Here is a 19823-nt window from a genome sequence, read left to right as displayed (position 1 = left end):
TAGACTCATGTATTTTTAGGTGGCAGGCATTTCATGCCCTAACGTGTTTGTGTCGCGTCTAATAGTCACATAACGTTTATCAAGCGCACACGTTTGTCGAGCGCAAATAAACGTTCGTTAACTTAAGAAGTAGTTTTTAATAAGTGGTAAGTCAACGTAATATGTGGCTGTTTATAACGCTTCCTATAACAAACGCTGCAGTCGATCGCTTCGTCCGCTGTTTTGTCTGCAGCGGTGCCCAGCGCGCGCCATGTCGTCGGCTGCTGTACCTTCGCAGTCTCCCGTTTTTTGTCAAGAGACGCACGTCGCGTATAACTGCAGAGAGAAAGCACTGATTTAAGTATCTGAAAAGTGCACGAATTATTTTGACGTTACCTCGCCTCCCTTTTTCGTGCAGCCTCAGTTGCCTTTTCGTTGTACCGGAATGAAGACGGCACATAATCAATGTGCTGAGGATCCTTGCTGGGTGCACTTGTGTGTATTTAACTGATTGTTAAAAAGGGGGTATTTGTACTAGAACGTTAGTAGACGAAGTTATTCGCCAAAACACTTGCCTGTGACGTAATGATCTTAACATATTTTGGCTCCTACATTCGATACCCACAGCTCGCCGTTCACGGTCGCTCGTTTGACGGCAACTGCCCATTTACGTTTGTGCGCTTCATTCTGTGCAAAACGAAACATTTTTTTTTTGCCTTTCGCGGAAGAGTTCGCGCACCCTAATTCCGAGCAGCCAACCATAATCACGTTACTGAAGCGTGTTTTCTTCGCGAACAGCGGGAAATCGCACTGTAGAAACTGCTGACAAGGCTGAACGAAGCAACAGAAGCGCTAACCCGCGAACCGGAAGTCGCTAACTGACGACATCGTCATTTTGCTATCCACCTGTTCTAGACAGCGTGACAGCTGGGGAAGTGCGAAGCAATGATTCGCCGGTGTTTCCCTTGTGTTTTCCTTGTGTTTATCTTGGTTTAAACTGTGCTTATTTTGTGTTTAGCAATTCATCATCCGTTTTGACACCGGTGCTAAGTAAGGCGCAACTGGTGGAAAATCGCTAAGCACATGGAGCCAAAGTGACACGCACGTGGAGCCAAAGCCATTGCTGCGTGGCCACGACGACATGAGATCGAATTACAAGATTTCCATAACTTCCACGAGTTTATGATAATTAATGCACTTAATGCTTGATTATTCTGAATTGTGTTAGTTTATTTTGAATCGGTTTTGATCAATTCTGGGCTTGTTTTGACCCTGTTCTTGCGCGTGACCACGACATCACACGACGACAGCCCGGGCCCCTCGCGTCGAGCAAGACAATCAAGCACAAAGAAACGCCAGGGGACACCGAAATGAACCCACATTCACGCACTCCACATGTCGTCGATACATTCGCAATGATGGTCTTGAGTGCCAGTGTCCAAAGTTTTGGACATGCAATATCAAATCACTAGCAGAGAAAAGCAAGCGTACGCGCAACTAAAATTTTTCATTCGGCATACTCCCTGTATCATTACCTTTCCAGTTAATCATAAGTAACACGTTAAAACGGTCAAACAATAATATGAACAGCACTTCTCCGGCGGTCGCCGTAGAAGTCCGCTCCGCGAACGCCGCCATGTCGTGTCCTTTATTTCCGGATCCGCTGGCGCAACTTCAACAAAACTTCATAGATGGCACTAGTAGGTGTCCAAAATATTGGACAACTGGTGTTTACGCGGGGGAAATACGCTGAGAACTGCATAGTGATGGAGTATTTGAGGTCCAATATATTGAAGTTTGAAGTTTATTTTTGCTTCCATTACAGAAACAAGGAGCAGGAGCAAGAGTCTACAGAGGCCTGACAAAGGGCTCCCGCTCCTGTTGACACTCAGCGTCAGCGGTACTAATGACAATACGAAATACTTCACACATGTTCATATCAAATTAAATGTCACATAAGCAGTATACAGATCACATGATGTATGACATGTAGCTTAAATCAAATTAATCCGGATAAGTAGGCCGGAATACAAAAGAAATATGCGCATTAAACAGTAGTTAAATACAGATGATTAAGAATATGTAGAATAAATTTCCTGTAACTTCAGTAAAAAATAACATAGGAGACGAAAGTGAATTGCATAATTCTGTTTCGCATAAACAAAAAAGCATAACAGTATGACACGAAAATGATACACATCATGCATATTCCATTTGATGCTCTATAATATGCAGTTTCATAGATTTTTTGGACATCCATAGCTGGAACTCAGGAGTCACATGAATTGTTGTTTTATTTATTGAAGCTAAAGCTTCATTACGCTACCTCGGGCAGCCGTCGGCGACTCAACAGTTTTCACTTTGAGAGCTAGAGGTCAAACCACAAGAGAGCATTAAGGCGCGTTTATAGTCCATCGGCACGCGGGCGAGCGTCATCAGACACCGGGCGCGTCGGTGCGCATTGGCCGCGCATCCTTATTCGTTGGCGGCGCCAGTACGTTGACCCATCGATCGAACTATAGCCACTGTTCTCGCCAGCATGACATAACGTGTGCTCGCGTTCCCGCTACGTCGGACAATGTTTAGGCCTTTACGGAGCCCTGAAAAAGAGACATTGCCGCCGTTGCCCGAGTAGAGCTGGGCCCGGCTGCGAGTAGCAACCTAGTCTCAATACTTTACTGATCACCGCAGTGTCTTCATAGGCATAAAAAATAATGAATAAACACTGTATTAATTGCAAACATGTCTGCATATCATTACGAAACCACACGTCGGCCACAGCTCGACGATGAGCCTAGTCAGGGCAGTGAATTAAGGTTTCGCTATCAACCAGGATTAACCAAAGCTAAACCACAGCATTTTTTTCATCCGCGTGAAATAATTCATAAATAAAAAAATATTAGCTATTCCACTCTGTGAAGATGGAATAGCTAATAATTGAAGGTGGATGAAGGAAGGTGGATGACCGGGGAAGCTGTAATGGAGAACGGTTACTTGTCTTTCTGGTTTGTTTATATACCGCTACCACGGGAGAGCGTAAGGAAAGGAAACTAGATGCGCAAGCACTTGAAACGCCGACAAAGAGAGGGCGGTGCGAACGTAGCCGACGCGGGTCGCACAGCGGCAAATCTTTGAGAAACCTTTATTATCCACCTGGGAGTCTACTGATCTTGAAAATGGTGCCCATTGATGACTAATCTACTCAAAATGTACAACGAGCCAGCTGTGGCAGAAGACAACGACGAACGATCGAGCAGTGGCACGAGTGCGTTCACGCCGATGAGCCAGCTGTGGAAGAACGCGCAAGCTCTGGCACGAGCGCGTTCGCGCGAGACCGGGGTTTTGCTTACGCACACGAAAATCCGTGGAGCACTAGCCATAAACAGCTGCGCTGTATAACTTGAAGGACGCTTAATCTTCGCCAAGAGTGGAACGCGAAAGCTCATTTTCTCGCGTTCCACTCTTGCCGAAGATTAAGCGTCCTCCAAGTTTTACAGCGGGCGCCGTTGACGCCGACACAGACACCGGATTTTCTGCGACGCGGGGCCCAATAGAAAACAATGGTGGGCCGATCCCGGCGGCTTTGCAAGGCAGAGCAATGGCTCATACCCTTATGATGCAGATGCTACAAGCAGTTACTCATCAATAGTTCATATCCTCGTAGGCAAGGAAAAAGGGGTTTGTGTTTGAGTTTCCGCGTAACAGAACTATGTTTTCTGGCATATTCAAATTATCTTCTCATACATTCGTCCTGCAGTGGACATAAATATAGTCTGATGATGATGATGATGATGACATTCAAAGTACAATGCGACGCTATCATGTGTGTAGGTTGTGTGCAAATCGGAATTTACAAATTTTGTTACGCATTTTAGTATGAGAGAGAAGAGAATGAACTTTAATGAAAAGAATGGCTCAATGGCCTAAGCAGGGGTAAGGGTCAATGGCGGGGTTCACAAGGAAAAAAAAGAACACACAAAAAAAAACAAGAAAACTCTACACATTCATAACCTGCCGGTCAAGCCGGCCTCGCGCACAAACTCCCATAAGTAGTTGACAGTTCGTCGGGCATCGGCCTGGGGGGGCGGCGTGGTCCATGCCTCCAGTGAGGTAATGCCGTAGTTCAGTAACGCTCCTGCGCCGTAGTGCTACGGGATCATTTTTTTCTGACGGAACACGCCGCCGGTGGCGGACGCCGACACCGGGTTTTCTGCGACACGGGGCCCTTAACGCTTTCACGTTAATACATGCTCAAAGCGTTGTTAGCTGCTTTAGTGAGTACGAATGTTCATGACATTGAAAAGTGTTGTTCAGGCTACTTATATCATTAATATATATATTATTATATTATTACGTAGACGAAAAACATAATGTTCAATAGCCTGGCAAGAAAACAAGAATTCCTGGCGGTCCTTCAGGACTGGCGGTCAGCATCTAGAGTCTGTAAAGGAGTACGCTTATCCAGGTCAATTACTCACAGGGGACCCTGATCATGAGAAAGAAATTTACAGAAGAATAAAATTTAGTTGGAGTGCATACGGCAGGTATTGCCAAATCCTTAGGAGCTTACCACTGTCGTTGAAAAGAAAAGTATGCAATCATTGCATTCTACCCGAGCAGAAACTATGGGGCAGAAACTTGGAGATTAACAAAAAATATCGAGATCAAGTAAACGATCGCACAAAGAGCGATGGAACGAAAAATGTTAGACCTAACGTTAAGAGACAGGAAGACAGCCATGTGGATCAGAGAGCAAACGGGGATTGCCGATATTCTAGTTGACATTAAGAGGAAAAAAATGTGGTTGATCCCTCTTATATAGGAATCGGTATAGAACACGAAAGTGAAACGTGTCTTCACAGAAGTAGTGTAATGTTTATTGCACATTGATATATAATGTCTATTGGTGTTTTGTGGCTAAATCGCCCTTAGGCGTTGATGCACCCACGCTGACGCCTGGTGGCACGTCTCCTCCATCACGACTACCAATGTCGATGACCATGAGCAACCGTCGTGCATACAGGCGCGGATCCAGGGGGGATGTCCGGATGTCCTGACCCCCCCCTCAGATTTCTGCATCGCCCCCTCGCTGACAGGGGGATGGCCCTGTCGCAAAAAATGGCCACCAGCATTCTTCAAAAGTATTTTTCGCGAGTACCAGTGATGTCAGTCATGTGGAAGTAAAGCTAGCTCGCTCACAAGCTTAGTTGTATTCCGTAGGGGTGTGGTGTCACGAAGTTGCCGTAGTTATTTTTTCTCATGAACACCTTGGACCTCCTGGCACCGGCGGTGCCTTAAGGCCCAACCGCATGTACGCGATCTTCGAGCGACAGCGACAAGCGAGGGCGACGAGCGACAGGTTTTGCCGTCGCGGAGGGCGATCCGTCACTATCGCTGGTCGTGTCGCCGGTTTCTGGCCAGCCAGAAAATATCGCTTGTCGCCCGGAAGTCAACGCGACGACATCCGCTGGGGACAGCGATTGCACAACAACATGGCAGCAATCAGTCTGCCCGCTTCGATCTGAATTCGCACTTGCAACTTGCTCTCTGCTGTGACAGCAAAAAATAAATACTACAATCAGTCATCGCTTCGTCTCATCGCTAGCTGAGGACTAAGTATCGGCGCTTTCTTGTCGTTATTATTAAGATCGGTTGTTTGTTTTGACGCTGTTAGGGCTGAGACGCCACCGAGAGCCGAGAAAGTGTGTTAAGTTTTACTCAAAAGATGGCGCCACGGCATTTTACGCTTGCTGCATGGGACGGATTTCCACTGAGGATGATAGCATATTTAGCTAGATCTAGATAAAACGTTGACCTTTTGATCAAATTGAGATTTCTTTACGCGCACACGATAACATTCATTCGCACAACAATGTAAATACGTCGCTACTCTTTTTCGCAGTGCCGCGTTCATGTGGTTGCTCCACGCCGCGACTCGACAGCGCGACAGGGTGTACCTGTCGCGTCGCTGTCGTTTGAATATCGCGTGCATGCGGTTGGGCCTTTCTCGTCCCGTCGCTGGCGTCGAATGAACGAGGGGACGTCCCTTTTGCCAAGCATGCCGATGTCCGCGCGAGCGCCTTCGCGCCTGATCAACTTAGTTGCCCCTTGGGGTGTCATCGGTTGCCTCATTGGCTGTCATCGGTTCCTCGACCAACCTGCTTAATGAAAGAGATCACTTGCGGAAGTGTTCATATACAGGGTTTGTCCGAAAAGTAATGTCAGTGATTATATTGTGAAGAGACAATACGTCGCAGCACGCTACGACCATTTGGGATTGGTGGAGGGGAAGTGAGCTTACGCACGCGCTGTCGCTCAGTCGTCTGCGACCATCTGGAGAGTAAGGACAAGGTTTTTCGTCACCTCATTTTCATTTACCGTGCAAGCCGTAATGCAGCGCTCGTTGGAACAAAGGATTGCCAGCGAGTTTTGTGTGAAACTCGGCAAGTCTGCAGTGGAAACTTTTCCTATGATAAAGACAGTTTTTGGTCATAATTGTTTGTCAGAACGTCAAGTTTACCGGGGGCACAAGGTCTTTTTAGAAGGTTGTGAAGAGGTCAGCGATGAAGCCCGCGCTGTACCGCCATCAGCGACCATCACCGACGAAAATGTGACGCGCGCGAGAGATCATTTTGTACTCAGACCCTCGTTTGAGTGTCCGTTTAGTGGCACAGACAGTAAACATTCGAAAAAGTACCGTTCACGCGATTTTGACGAATAATTTTCAGATGCGAAAAGTGTGCGCGAAGATCTTGCGCAAAATGTTAACGGACGACCAACAATCGAGCTGAGTTGAAACGTGCCAGGAGGTTTATGACTTGTGCGAAAGTGACCTCCACGTTTTGGACATTGTCACCACCGATGACAAGACTTGGGTGTTTGAATACGACCCCGAAACAAAAAGGCAAAGTGCCAAGTGGCACAGCCAGGCGTCCGCTCACCCCAAGAAGGCAAGAATTAGCAAGTCAAAGGTCAAGACCATGCTGATTGTGTTCTTTGACATCAGTGGCCTCGTCCACCAGGAGTTTGTACCCCATGGTACAACCGTGAACGCCAAATTCTACGTGAAAGTGCTCAAGCCACTCAAGCGAAGGATTCATCGCACCCGGCCTGATATCGGGGGCGATTCGAAACTTCACCATGACAACGCACCATGCAGCCTGCACCGCCTTCCTCTGACCCCCTTCCTGGCCGATTGAAAGATGCCAACGGTTCCCCAGCCGCCCTGCAGTCCGGAAGTGGCTCTCCCAGGCTTCTTCTTTTTTCTGCGCTTGAAAGTTCCCATGAAGGGACATCATTTCGCGACAGTTGGCAAAGTCGAAGAGGCTTGCACCAAGACTCTAAAGGACATTCCTAAGGAGGCCTACCGTGATGCCTTCGATGGTTGGAAATCTCGCTACAAGCAATGTAACGATGCAGGAGGAGCCTATTTTGAAACATTTTATTGTGTTGTACCGATCTGATCAATAATTTCTTTTTAATCGACTCACTGACATTACTTTTCGGACAAACCCTGTATAAATAATAACAATAACAGCTAAACTAAGAACTACGTATGGGCAACCTTTTTTAACTGTAGCACTCATTGTGATCACAGTTACACGTTGACAATATCCAGTACGAGCATAGTACCGTTCGTACACTACAAGTTTTTCATTGTAACTTCGCAGTTTTATTGCCGTACATTAAGCATAGTAGGGTCAAAGCCGCTGGATCCGTTTATCTGAGTGGGCGTTCTCGCGGAGCGGGGCGAAGTCTCGAGCAGCGGCTGCGAAGTGGGGGAGCGTGACCTCAGCGGCCAACGCCAGCGCGCGGGCCAAGGATGGCGTCGCGTGGATAGAGAAACGGGAGCAGATGCGCTCCTTGTGTAAAAGGATGGCGTCGCGTGGGAAACAAAACATGAAGACGCTGGCTCGCGCTCTCGGCTACTACACCACATCGTTCTTCTTGTAGGTGGCGTCGTGAGTTTTCATACGCGGTGATTCGCATATCGTAAACAACCAGCGTAGTGGTTGCCGCGTTGGAGCTCCAAAGCAAACGAAGGTGTCTCAGCCGAACCGAAAGAATATCCTTAACGAAAACAAGGTGTCCCAACAGAACTCCAATGACGGACCCGTGCTTACGCATTTATAACAAACCTGCAACAGATCATCGCAAATTTTATTTTAAGAAACAATAGAGGCTAGATGTACCGGGTGTTCAAAATTAAGCTTTATAGTTTTCTTAAAATTAGGCACTGGGAGGCACGCGAAGACCACGTGCACAAATAAGTTATGTGGCCAGGGGGACGCAAAGTGAGATGATAATTATCGCTGTCAGCAGCCGAATTGACTAAAATTGAATATAATTAACTTTTTATTGACAGCAGTAAAAGACACGACTGCCTCTAAGTTTTCAATACAAATATACCCACTTACTGCAGTCGACAAAAAATAATTGTTCAATTTTAGTTAATTGGGCTCCTCACAGCGATTATTATCATCTCACTTTGTGCCCTCTGGCTACATAACTTATTTGCACAGGTGGTCTTCGCGTGCCTCCCAGTGCCTAATTTTAAGAAAAGCATCAAGCTTAGTTTTGAACATCCTGTATTATCAGGCACAGCCGCCAAGCACATGGCTGTATTGGGTAACGCCCTTTTCATATAAGCTTGGAGAAACCGATATCTGGCTTCGCTACAGGTCTTCTTCCTCTTTCTGGGGTTTTACGTGCCAAAACCAGTTCTGCATTACGAGGCACGCCGTACTGGAAGGCTCCGGATTAATTTTGACCACCTGGGTTTCTTTAACCTGCACTACAACGCAAGCACACGGACGTTTTTGCATTTCGCCTCCATCGAAATGCGGCCGCCGCGGCCGGGACTCGATCCCGCGATTGCGTGCTCAGCAACGCCTGAGCTGACTGAGCCACCACGGTGGGCTACAGGTGTTGCTCTAGCCGTATAAAACGCGGGTTTATCGTGAGAAGAAACGGTGAATTTCTGTAAATAAGAAAGGCTACTATCATCATCATCATCATCATCATCATCATCATTGACAGAAGCTGACCCCCCCCTCAGAAAAAACCTGGATCCGCCCCTGCGTGCATATGGAAGCTGCACTACGCTGCACACGCTAGCACAACGCGAAAGACGAAGCACGTAACTGACACACTAATACAACGCGCAAGACAAAGCACGTAACTGAATCGTCACCGAGTCAAATCAGCGCGTACAGCGCGTCGTAATTGCAGCCTCCGCGATCAACTTCAGAACATTTTCAGAGCTAATTGCGGAGGCCACGCTCCGCTGTGCTGAGTACGGTGAACGCCACCTAGGTGGCGTTGGTAGTGCTTCTTGATGCCAGCGTCCCTTCGAATGCTGGCATCGAGGCGTCGTAGTGCTGAGACCACCGAAGCGTTCACTGTCGGTGCGCGTTAGTGTCATAATGCAGTACTTCTCTTTTCTGCTCGTAGGCGGCGGCACCGCCCCGAGCAAGAGCGCGGGTACACGGAGGAGTGTTAGATATATAAGGCGCGTCTGTGTAGCTCTCTGCAAATGCGTTTGTGGCGCAATGGGTTAAACGCTCGGCGATCTATCGTCGCGGACCGAGAGGTCGTGGGTTCGATTTCCAAATTTTGCATGTTTGTGGAACTTTTTCTTCTGGTTTCTTTCTTTGTATTATGTTCTATGACGTATTTCCGTGACGGAAATACGTCAGTGAAGTCTTGGTGGACCCCGGCATAAAACACTTTCGTGTTAAAAATGGAGCTGGGCAGGCCATGTAATTCATAGGATGGAGAACTGGTGTATCTTTAGAGTTACAGAATGGGTACGAAGAGAAGGGAAGCGCAGTCGAGGACGGCAGAAAACTAGGTTGGGTGACGAAGTTACGAAATTTGCAGGCACAAGTTGTAATCAGCTAGCGCACGACAGGGGTAATTGGAGATCACAGGGAGAGGCCTTCGTCCTGCGGTAGACATAAATATAGGCTGATGATGATGATGATGACGTTTTGCTACTCCAAGTAACCCTGAGTCATTTCCATTAATTTATAACTGCTTTAATTCAATTCGTACAAGTAATTTCCCCTATGTTGTCCTTGGTGTTTTGTTGGCTTCTTATGTTACGATTTATGTATATTATCCTCTTCCGCCCAGCCCCCTAACTGCGGCTTCCGTCTTTTCATCTACAACTGCAGGAGTACGCTTCCGTGTGTGTGTGTGTGTGTGTGTGTGCGCGTGATGAAAGGCCATGGTGTCACCCCGAACACTGGATGTTACTTCTCAGTCGCGCGCACTTCCTTATTCACGGTCATGCTATAGAATGACTGTGAACCGTCACAGGTTTGCTTCCCCCTCCTCCCGAGCGGTATCATGGATCGGTTAATCTCCTAATTCACTGCGGACACTTTTTGGGTAATTTTGTCAAATCCTTCCGTCACTGCAGTTTTCCTTGGTTTGGATGCCATGGTGTCTCGTAGAGGGCCAAGTCACCAACGTGAAGCCCACTTGGTAGAAAGTTTCTGTCACGAATGACCTTGTTCTTTTCGTGGTATGCAAGGGAATGCCGAACTGTAGCCTTTCATGCCTCTTCCAGATTTTCCGTCTCGCTGTTTAGCAGTGTTGGATAAGACGGCATTCCATACATCAGAAAAGTGAACGACCCCCTAAAGATGTTGAATCCGTGCTTCGCGAGGTTCTTTATTAACAACGGAGCTGTTTATGCCGAGCGTAATCTGTCTCTCGTAAACAGGAAACGTGGCCCGATCCTGGCGGCACTGCAGAAAGGGTCCAAGCGCAATGCACATACCCCTGTGAACTAGCGAAGCTGAGCCTGGTTAAGTCTAGCTAAGGATAGAGTTGCGACTACGTAAGCTTAGTCAGTCATCGATAGCTAATCAATAGCCAATCAACAGCTAATCGATAATCGATCAATAATCAATGAATTCCGGGAAATGCCGGGGATGACTTGGTAGTTCTAAGCCTAGCCCAAAAGCCAGGACTAGCTAGGTGCCCATTAGCTCAGCTTTTTGTTTAGCATTGCGCCTCCAGTGCAAGCTACACATTTTTTTTTTCATTTTTTATTTGAGTCGAGTCAATATAGTGTCATTTGTGCGTACGTTCATGCCATTGCACTGTGGATGCTGAGACGATGTGAAGAGCTGATCAATATTGTTGTGTTTCAAGAACTGTGTGAATTGCTTGCGGTGAATCCTGCTCCACAGTCAGAGATAAAGTTCTTCGGCTTTCCAGCAGCGGAGATCTATTTCAGGCAAGATATGCAGGCATCAAAGGTTGTGAGTTATTGCTCACACATAACGCGCGGCGTGATCTACCGCCAAATGAATCAGGTTCTTTGACGAGCCGTATCTCGCAAAACCACCGATAGTGTTCATGGCCAGAAGGACGAAAGGTTGTTCTGCAGGTGGCGGACACGTTGCTTTTTAGTTTCCTGCATTTGTGACATGTATTGCAATGACGCCCGTATGTAGAAACATCACTGATAATTTCTGACCAGTAATACTGCGGTGAAAGTATTTGCAAGTTTTTCTTCACCCCAACATGGCCAAACTTACGGTGCGCTTTATCGTGAAATCTCAATCAGATGGCGTGAGGGACGTATGCTTCCTTAATTCCTTTTTTGCTGACAATGGTGAAGCCATTTTGGATCGTATGTTTGCAATGTGGACGGTCATCTCGGTGGTCTTGAAGCTCGCCTATGGAAAGAAGTTGGATGACAGGACTCCGCGAAAACACGTCTGCTTCAACGTTGTCGTGCCTTTTTTTTATGTCGGATATTGGCATCATGCATAGATAGCTTTAAGGAGCACCTAAATAGGCGCCCCTGCGGATTTCTTATGCTCTTAATTGACTGTAAGGCAGAATGCACGGTTATAACAGTAAAAAGCTTAGCCTGCAGGTAGCAATGCCAATTGTCGACAGAGTCAATTATGGCCAAGTATTAGAGCTCTGTAATTGCGTAATTCTGAATGTGCTTCAGCAACTTCCGCGTATAATGAGCTGCAGGATGTTCGTTTCCTTCGTCATCTGGTTGCTTCAGCAGAGCTCCAGTGCCTACATTAGAGGCATCGCAGTAAACAACGCGTGGTTTGTCAGCGTTGAATATTCTCAGTATTGGCTCTTCGGATAGCCGTTTCCTGATTTGATTAAAATCCTTTTCACATTGATCGTCCCATTCCCATTGAGTGCCCTTGGGTAGCATTCTCGTAAGACCTTAAACGATATTGCTAAAATGGGGAATATATGGCCGGTAGACATTGATGGTTCATAGAAATCTTGGCAGGTCAATTTGGAATGTCAGTTTTGGAAACCTTAACCCTTAACAAAACCTTAACCTTAACCTAACCTCTTAACAAAAAAAAAGACATCGAGGAAGCGGCAACCATCCGTTTTCCTCCTTCAGGCTCCTTCACACGATGATGGTTTAATGGCATCCCCTTCGACATGGGGCGGGGACAAATAGTCACCTAGTCTGCTTGATTTATTCAGGTATGATATATGTATTTACTGCGTAAGCTGTTATGGGCTCATTCCCATAGCCATTTCGGGTCGCGATGATGCCGCCGCCAGCGGCCGCGTAACCGCTATCGCCGTAAACGCGAAAAAAGTACCCGATTCTCGCCGGGATCGAACTCTCCTCCGCTGCGTGGGAGCCGAATACTCTACCACTTAACCACGCAAGCGCTTGCCATCGGGCCGCGGAAAATACCCTAAGGCAAACACAGGGTGAGACGACTCGAGCCTCCGCCAGTATGGTGGCGCCATCAAGGTAAGATGCCTGCAAACGCAGCGTCCGCAGGCGCAGACTACGATATGCGATCCAGACGAGGCGCGCAATCAACGCGCTGCCGAGCCTCCGCCAGTATGGTGGCGCCATCTAATTAAGGTGCCTGCAAATGCGGCGCCCCCGACATGTAAGTTGTAGTTGTAAGGCTTGATCGGGCTCAGCAGACTGCTGTGGACAGAGCATTACAAGCCGCAGCTCGCCGTCTACGCCGGGCGGACAGTTGAGATCGTTCTCGTCAAAACGAGGCAAACAGACTGCCGCGAAGACCCTGTTGTGCGTGGTGCCCAAATTGAAGCTACTCTTGAGCCGCTCCACCAGCTTACGCTGTGACTGTGCTGCGTGTGCCGCGCAGGCCTGTTACTATTTTATCTATATTTTTGTATATGTCTCCGTTATCCTTTTTTTTGTTCCTTCAATATCTATCTTGTACGATGATTCGCTATGAATGATTGTAACCTATGATTGTAACAGATCTGGTCGTATCAGTCTCTTCCCTGCTTTTTTTTTTCACCGATACTCAAAAGTTATTTTGCTTATCTCGATGGCTGACCGCTTGATACTTCCGTCCACTAAACCCAAGCGCTCCTGGAAGGTGTATGTTACCTACGGCTCTCACTGAGTGAATACACGTCATGTCCTGGATTGGCTCATCCAGGAAATGACGCGGCGAAAAGTGCGCCGATCACGAATACAGCGCAATCCATGGTCGCATGGATCACGTGGTCTGCGTTTGTCGCTAATACAGAGGCAGACGCGGAGGGGTTATGCTGCAACACGCGTTCCGTAAGATTTTATAACATTTGGTGAACCGCTGTACGAAAGCTTTAGTTCAGATTCCAACATATTCCTTGTATTCATATATATATATATATATATATATATATGCAGGGTGTCCCAGCTATCACGCAGCACGATTTAAAAATAAAAAAAGACGCACGGCGTTACGCGAAGCAAACCTAGTGCGTATTGTTTCCAGTACAGTGTAGTAGCCGCCAGTATTTTTTTCGTTACTGAGGTTTAATGAATTCATTGTAATTAATTATCTAACTCGAGAAGTACTGCCCTAATCATCAAATTGTCAATGAGAAAGTTGTAGAGAAACATGAAAAACTCCCGATACAGCTTTCCGTTGCTCAATACGTGCTACATAAAAGTGTTTTTCCGAGCATGAAAGAAGCTCGCAAATACACGCAAAGTGCCTCGAGCGGCCAGTCGCGCGGCAATTGGGCGTGTATTCGCGGGCTTCTTTCACGCTCGGAAAAACACTTTTATGTAGCACGTATGGAGCAACGGAAAGCTGCATCGGGAGTTTTTCATGTTGCTCTACAACTTTCTCATTGAAACTTTGATAATTAGGACAGTACTTCTCGAGTTAGATAATTAATTACAATGAATTCATTAAACCTCAGTAACGAAAAAAATACTGGCGGCTACTACACTGTACTGGAAACAATACGCACTAGGTTGGCTTCGCGTAACGCCATTCCTCTTTTTTTTTTAATCGTGCTGCGTGATAGTTGGTACACCCTGTATATACATTGTAAAGGCCCAATCCGCCACGTCGTTGTCGTCTGTGCCGCTGAAAACAGGAGGATCCTTGTGGCGAGGTAGACCAGAGCACACGACGGAGGGTGCAGGGGGCGTTTGCTGGGTCGTCAGCTGAGATGCGTCCTGAGACATGGTTGAGGGGAGGGTACGGGATCGAAGCTCCAGGATGCGGTTCGAGCGTAGCGCTCTCCACCACTTGTAAAGGCGTTTATTGCACGCAAGCGTTAGTGCTGACCGTTCGATCAGTTCAGGGAACCGCGAGCGCGAGCGGCGTAGTCCGAGCGATGCGCTGGAGAGACTGACCCACTAGGCAGCGCTGGTAAGGATGCCCCACTGCATTGTCCCTCTTCTTCACTACAATATATATATATATATATATATATATATATATATATATATATATATATTACAAGTAAACAGGCTTAGAGGGGAACAAAAAAGGTTTTGAAAAATGCTTCGCCCGAGAGACGAAGCCTCGATTGCGATAGCAAATTAGTAGACAACTCTATGAAGTAAGGATAATAGTTTTACCCGCCGTTTAACCTTGGAAACATTCGCTTACTAAATTAACAAACATGGTGACAGCGCACCCAGGCAAACATCAACACGTCACACTCGCTGTCAAAACGCTGGGGTGAGGAAGCGAGCCTGCAGCAGCGAGTGAGGTGCCCTTCGTGCTGTGCAAAAACGAAGGTCAGGAACGCAAACTGAGCGGCGAGAACGCAGCACGCATAAAGGTATGAGCCGTCGGCGCACCTAGACTCTGCCCCCAACGCAGATCACTTGCAAGATTGGGCGCGTGAGGCCCCGCAATATACAGTTGCTGCCAGAGTACAACGTCGCCCCTCCTCCTTCCCCTCCCCCCCCCCCCCCCGGTGGATTGCGGGTGACTGAAGACGGTGCGTGTCCCCACCGCTCTCATCCCTTGCGCACGCGAGACTGAGCCGCGATCGTTGGCTCCCCTCGCACGCTTTCACTCGCATATACAGCATACGGCACGCGGCGACGGTGTTATCGCGCTTGGACTTTATAGGAAGCGTCATGGCTACGCCGACGGCGCCAACGACGGCATAAATGCGCCTGGAGTGTCCATATAATTTTTATCGTAATGAAAACAGCGAATCACTGCCAACACTACTGAAGACATCATTATAGCAGAAGTCAGTCGCAACTATACTGGCCCTGAGGTCACGTGGGTGGCGTTCGCAGTACCCCTAGCAGCCGCTGTTTGGGCTAACGTTTCGTACAGAGGTATTTGCATGTGATAACAGCACTGTGTAACCTGCATATCCAGTTCCATGTCGTATTTACATTTTTATTATTTATTTTTATTTTTATTTTATTTTATTATACCTCAAGGGTCCCGTTAGGGACATTACATGAGGGGTGGGTACAGGGGATAGAACATAATTACAGTAAAAATTGGTGAATACAGGTCAAATAAATACAAATCAGTTAGCGAATACAAGGCAGGAATAAATAAAATATTAATGATGCGCAGCAGTGTACACGATAATCCTATGGGTTAGCGTCGATGTGTGCGATTTCTTCGACGGCGGATTTGAATGCTGCATGGTCGGTGATCGTAGCGATATGGCCGGGAAGGCGATTCCAGTCACGCGCAGTACGAATAAAGAATGATTGATGAAATGTTGTGGTGTGGGCACGTGGAGGGATGACGGCGTTTGGATGGGTGTTGCGTGACATGCAATGGACGGGAACGATGAGCTCGTTTTTAGGCGGCAAACAGTGAAAGAACTTGTGATACAGATTTAGTCGAGAATTTCTGCGGCGATGAGCCAGGGCGGGTAGATCAAGTTGCGATTTCAGCGCTGTGATACTAGAGTTGTAGGAATAATCACTCAAGATGAATCTAGTAGCTTGGTTCTGGACTGCTTCGAGTGTCTTAATTAGGTTTAATTGGAAAGGGTCATATATTGCACTTGCATACTCAAGTTTTGGACGGACGAGTGTGTTGTATGCTAAGAGTTTAACAGAGGAAGGTGCAAGGGGGAGATTGCGACGGATGTAGCCCAAGACACGGTTTGCAGAATTAGTAATTTGATTAACATGGTTGGCCCATGTTAAGTCGTGGGAGATATTAACCCCGAGGTATTTCAACGAGTCGCTGAGTTGTTAATGACAGTTGTTAATGGTGTATTCAGGAGTTGAAAAGTTTTGACGACGGTGAAATGAAATTAGTATAGTTTTATTAACGTTGAGAGACATCAACCAAATTTTACACCACCCTTCTATATGATGAAGATCGTTCTGGAGGATTGAGATATCGGAAGAGTCTGTTATAGGGCGGTACAGAATACAATCATCGGCGAAGAGGCGCATTTTCGATGACACATGAAGGGGTAAGTCGTTAATATATATTAAAAACAGAAGCGGCCCGAGGACCGTGCCCTGGGGGACACCGGATAAGACTTGCGTAAACGAAGATGAATATGTATTTGCATAGACGAACTGATGACGGTCGGTTAAAAATGCGTGAATCCAATTAAGAACTGATTGGTGCAGATTTAATCGTGAGAGCTTGAGTAGCAAACGAGCATGAGGTACTTTATCGAACGCTTTTTCGAAATCAAGGCCAAATGCATGGACAGGTACGTTACTATCAAGCGATGATTGAATGTCGTGCAAGAATAGAGCGAGCTGTGTCTCGCAGGAATGGCCTTTACGGAAACCGTGTTGGTTAGGATGAAAAAAGTTGATGGACGATAGAAATTTCGCTACACTAGAGAAAATGACATGTTCTGTTAATTTGGAGCAGACGCTTGTGATTGAAATAGGGCGATCGTTCTTGGGACAAGACTTAGTACCTTTTTTAAAAACTGGGATTACCTTGCCAATGCGCCAGTCAACCGGTATAGTACCCGTGTTAAGAGATTGCTGAAAGATTTTGGAGAGAATGATGCTGGAATGATGCTTAGTGTTCTTTAGTACTTTAGGATTGATTCCATCAATTCCGGTTGACGATGAATTTTTTAGTGAATCAATTATTTTAACAATGCCAGGCGGATCAAACGTAATGCTACTCATGTGGGCATCAGTGTATGGTAAGATGGCGGGCATATTGTCAGTTGATTCATTAGTAAAAACCGAAGAGAATGTCATGTTTAGGACATTAGCGACTTCGATGTCTGGTATAATACTGCCCATGTCATCACAAAGTGAAATGATGCTCTCCTGATGAGGGTTCATGGTTCGCCAGAAGCGTTTTGGATTGTTGTGTAACATCGAGGGTAGTGTAATGGCATGCTTGCTATGTGAGTATTGCCCAAGTGTTGATACAGCTCAACTATTCTGAAATGTGACTTTCCCAATTGGTGCAGGTCTTGAGCTCGGATAAGAAAGAGCTAATGGGACCAAATCAGCCCGGCGAGCTCCTGTTCCGTATGCCGTCGCTCATGCGTGGCTACTACAAGAAACCAAAGGAAACCGCCGCAGTTCTTCTAAAAGACGGCTGGTGCAATACAGGTAAGATAGCCCCTACAAAACCTTACACTAGCCTCACAGGTGAACATTTGATATCTGTCTGTTTCGGAGCAACTGAATACATAGGACTAGCTTAATAGAAAACAAAGGTCAGTTTGAAAGTCTCTTTCGCGTGCAGGTTTTGGTATACCGAGCACTATGGAGAAACAAAATTCAAGGGGCACTTAGTTATCCCTACGAGAATGAATGCGAAAGCATTTCGACCACCAAAGGTCAAGGGTTCGACTCTCACCAAAGAAAGGTCAAGTGCCTTAATTAACTCAATCTTAATTAACTATGCCTCAATAAACTTCGCCTTAATTAACACCAAATGTCGTTGGTTCAACGCCCACCAATGGTTGTGGGTTCGAGTGCCTTATTGAACTCTTTCTTAATTAAACCTGTGCCTTAATTACATGTACCATAATTAACTAAGCCTTAACTTCGCCCTAACACCAACGGTCGTGAGTTCGAGTACTTTAATTAACTCTACCCATTTTACCTGCTTCTTAATTGACTTCACTTTCATTAACACCAACAGCCTTTAACTCCCACCAATGGTCGTGGGTTAGAGTGCCGTAACGAACTGCATATTAATTCAACCGGCCTAATTAACTTTGCCCTAAGTCACGTCGTCAAAAGCCTCGACTTGGACCATTTTGAATTTTTGGACCATCTCGCGGCAACTCTAACGCCCGATTTTATTTCTTTCTTCTTTCTTTATTAGAACACAAAATATACAATCAGAGTATTTTGTCAGCCCGCCAAAGCAATGATGCTTTGGAGCGGGACAGGGCAGTGATTTGGCCTGAATGACACAGTTTTGTGCTTCAAGAACCAAGGTAACAATAGGGAAGAAATAGGTACAGTAGAAAAGTATATATATATATATATATATATATATATATATATATATACATTTTTCTTTATGTACCAATAACCTGAAGTCCGCGAAAGCGCCGATGCTATTACGCGGACCACTGTATAGTTTCTCTCAGCAAGGCATACCACAAGCACATGATTTCCTTCTCCTTTCCCCATTCCTCCCTTTCCGTTATCCTCCATCGCTCCGCTAATTTTCAGTTGTTGTTCCTGCACAAGCAATAACGTATTTAGGCATGCAAAATACTATGTACAGCACTACCGTCCATTCCATGATAAGTCCTAGTTAGATGTTTTGAAAAAAAAAGTCAGCAAAAATAAAACAAAAAAACCTAATATCCTAGTATGTTTTATACAATAGTTCGCGAAATGTCATTGGTAAAAGCTCCCGTCACATTGTTTTCTCTAATTATTCGCAGTCGTTTTTCATAACCGTGTGATGTATAATTTTTTTTTCCTGAGTGACGATATGTTGGTGACTTCTGGTATTTTTTAAAAGTAGAACGGTACATAAATTGCCATCGTTCTTTTACCATAGTTCGTGAACGCTTTGGCCTGAACACATGTCTCAGTCTTGCGTAAATCACAAGTTCTTATGTTTTTTTTTTGTTTTTTTAATGATTCATCAATATAATACTTCGTAAGTACTATCGAATAAAAAAGTTGTTTAATATGAAATATTCCATGTTTTGCCATCAGCTCACTGTGGCCAACACCGCTGCTTTTTGTTCCGTATGTTATGTTATTCGTTATTTTCTGTATTATTCTATAGAACGCGTTTAGCCTATATGGCGAGGCCAGTCCGTAAATCGTAATGCCATATCTTAATACTGTTTCACCCAGAGCCTTATAAATGAGTTTTAATCTAATATCACATACTGATCAGATTTTATACATAACTGCGCAGACTGTTGGGAGTCTTTCGGATACATATTGTATGTGATGGAGAAATGAGAAAGATTCATCGAAATTAACACCAAGGTACTTTAGTTTGGTGGCATAGTGCATACTTTGGCAGGACCGCCCATTGCATACCCTCTATGCAAGTATAGATGTTCGGTCAGTTGCACTTTTTTTGTATGGGCTGTGGAAGCAGAGTAATTGATTTTTCTTTGTTCAGAAATATATAGTTGTTCTCAAACCA

The 19823-nt window shown here is 45.9% G+C and overlaps 1 protein-coding gene across 2 annotated transcripts in view; it reads left to right on the top strand.

Annotated features, from left to right (window-relative positions):
• LOC119461826 (uncharacterized) overlaps positions 1 to 19823 on the top strand; it is a 370449-nt gene that overhangs the window by 287449 nt on the left and 63177 nt on the right. For both annotated transcript variants that reach the window (XM_037723200.2, XM_049672281.1), the window contains exon 9: positions 17656 to 17800. In XM_037723200.2, coding sequence (XP_037579128.2) covers positions 17656 to 17800 — 145 coding nt within the window. The remainder of the gene's footprint in view (positions 1 to 17655; positions 17801 to 19823) is intronic.

The sequence above is a fragment of the Dermacentor silvarum genome, chromosome 8 (assembly GCF_013339745.2).
Source record: "Dermacentor silvarum isolate Dsil-2018 chromosome 8, BIME_Dsil_1.4, whole genome shotgun sequence".
Taxonomy (NCBI): domain Eukaryota; kingdom Metazoa; phylum Arthropoda; class Arachnida; order Ixodida; family Ixodidae; genus Dermacentor; species Dermacentor silvarum.
This window is presented reverse-complemented; position numbering and strand designations above follow the sequence as displayed.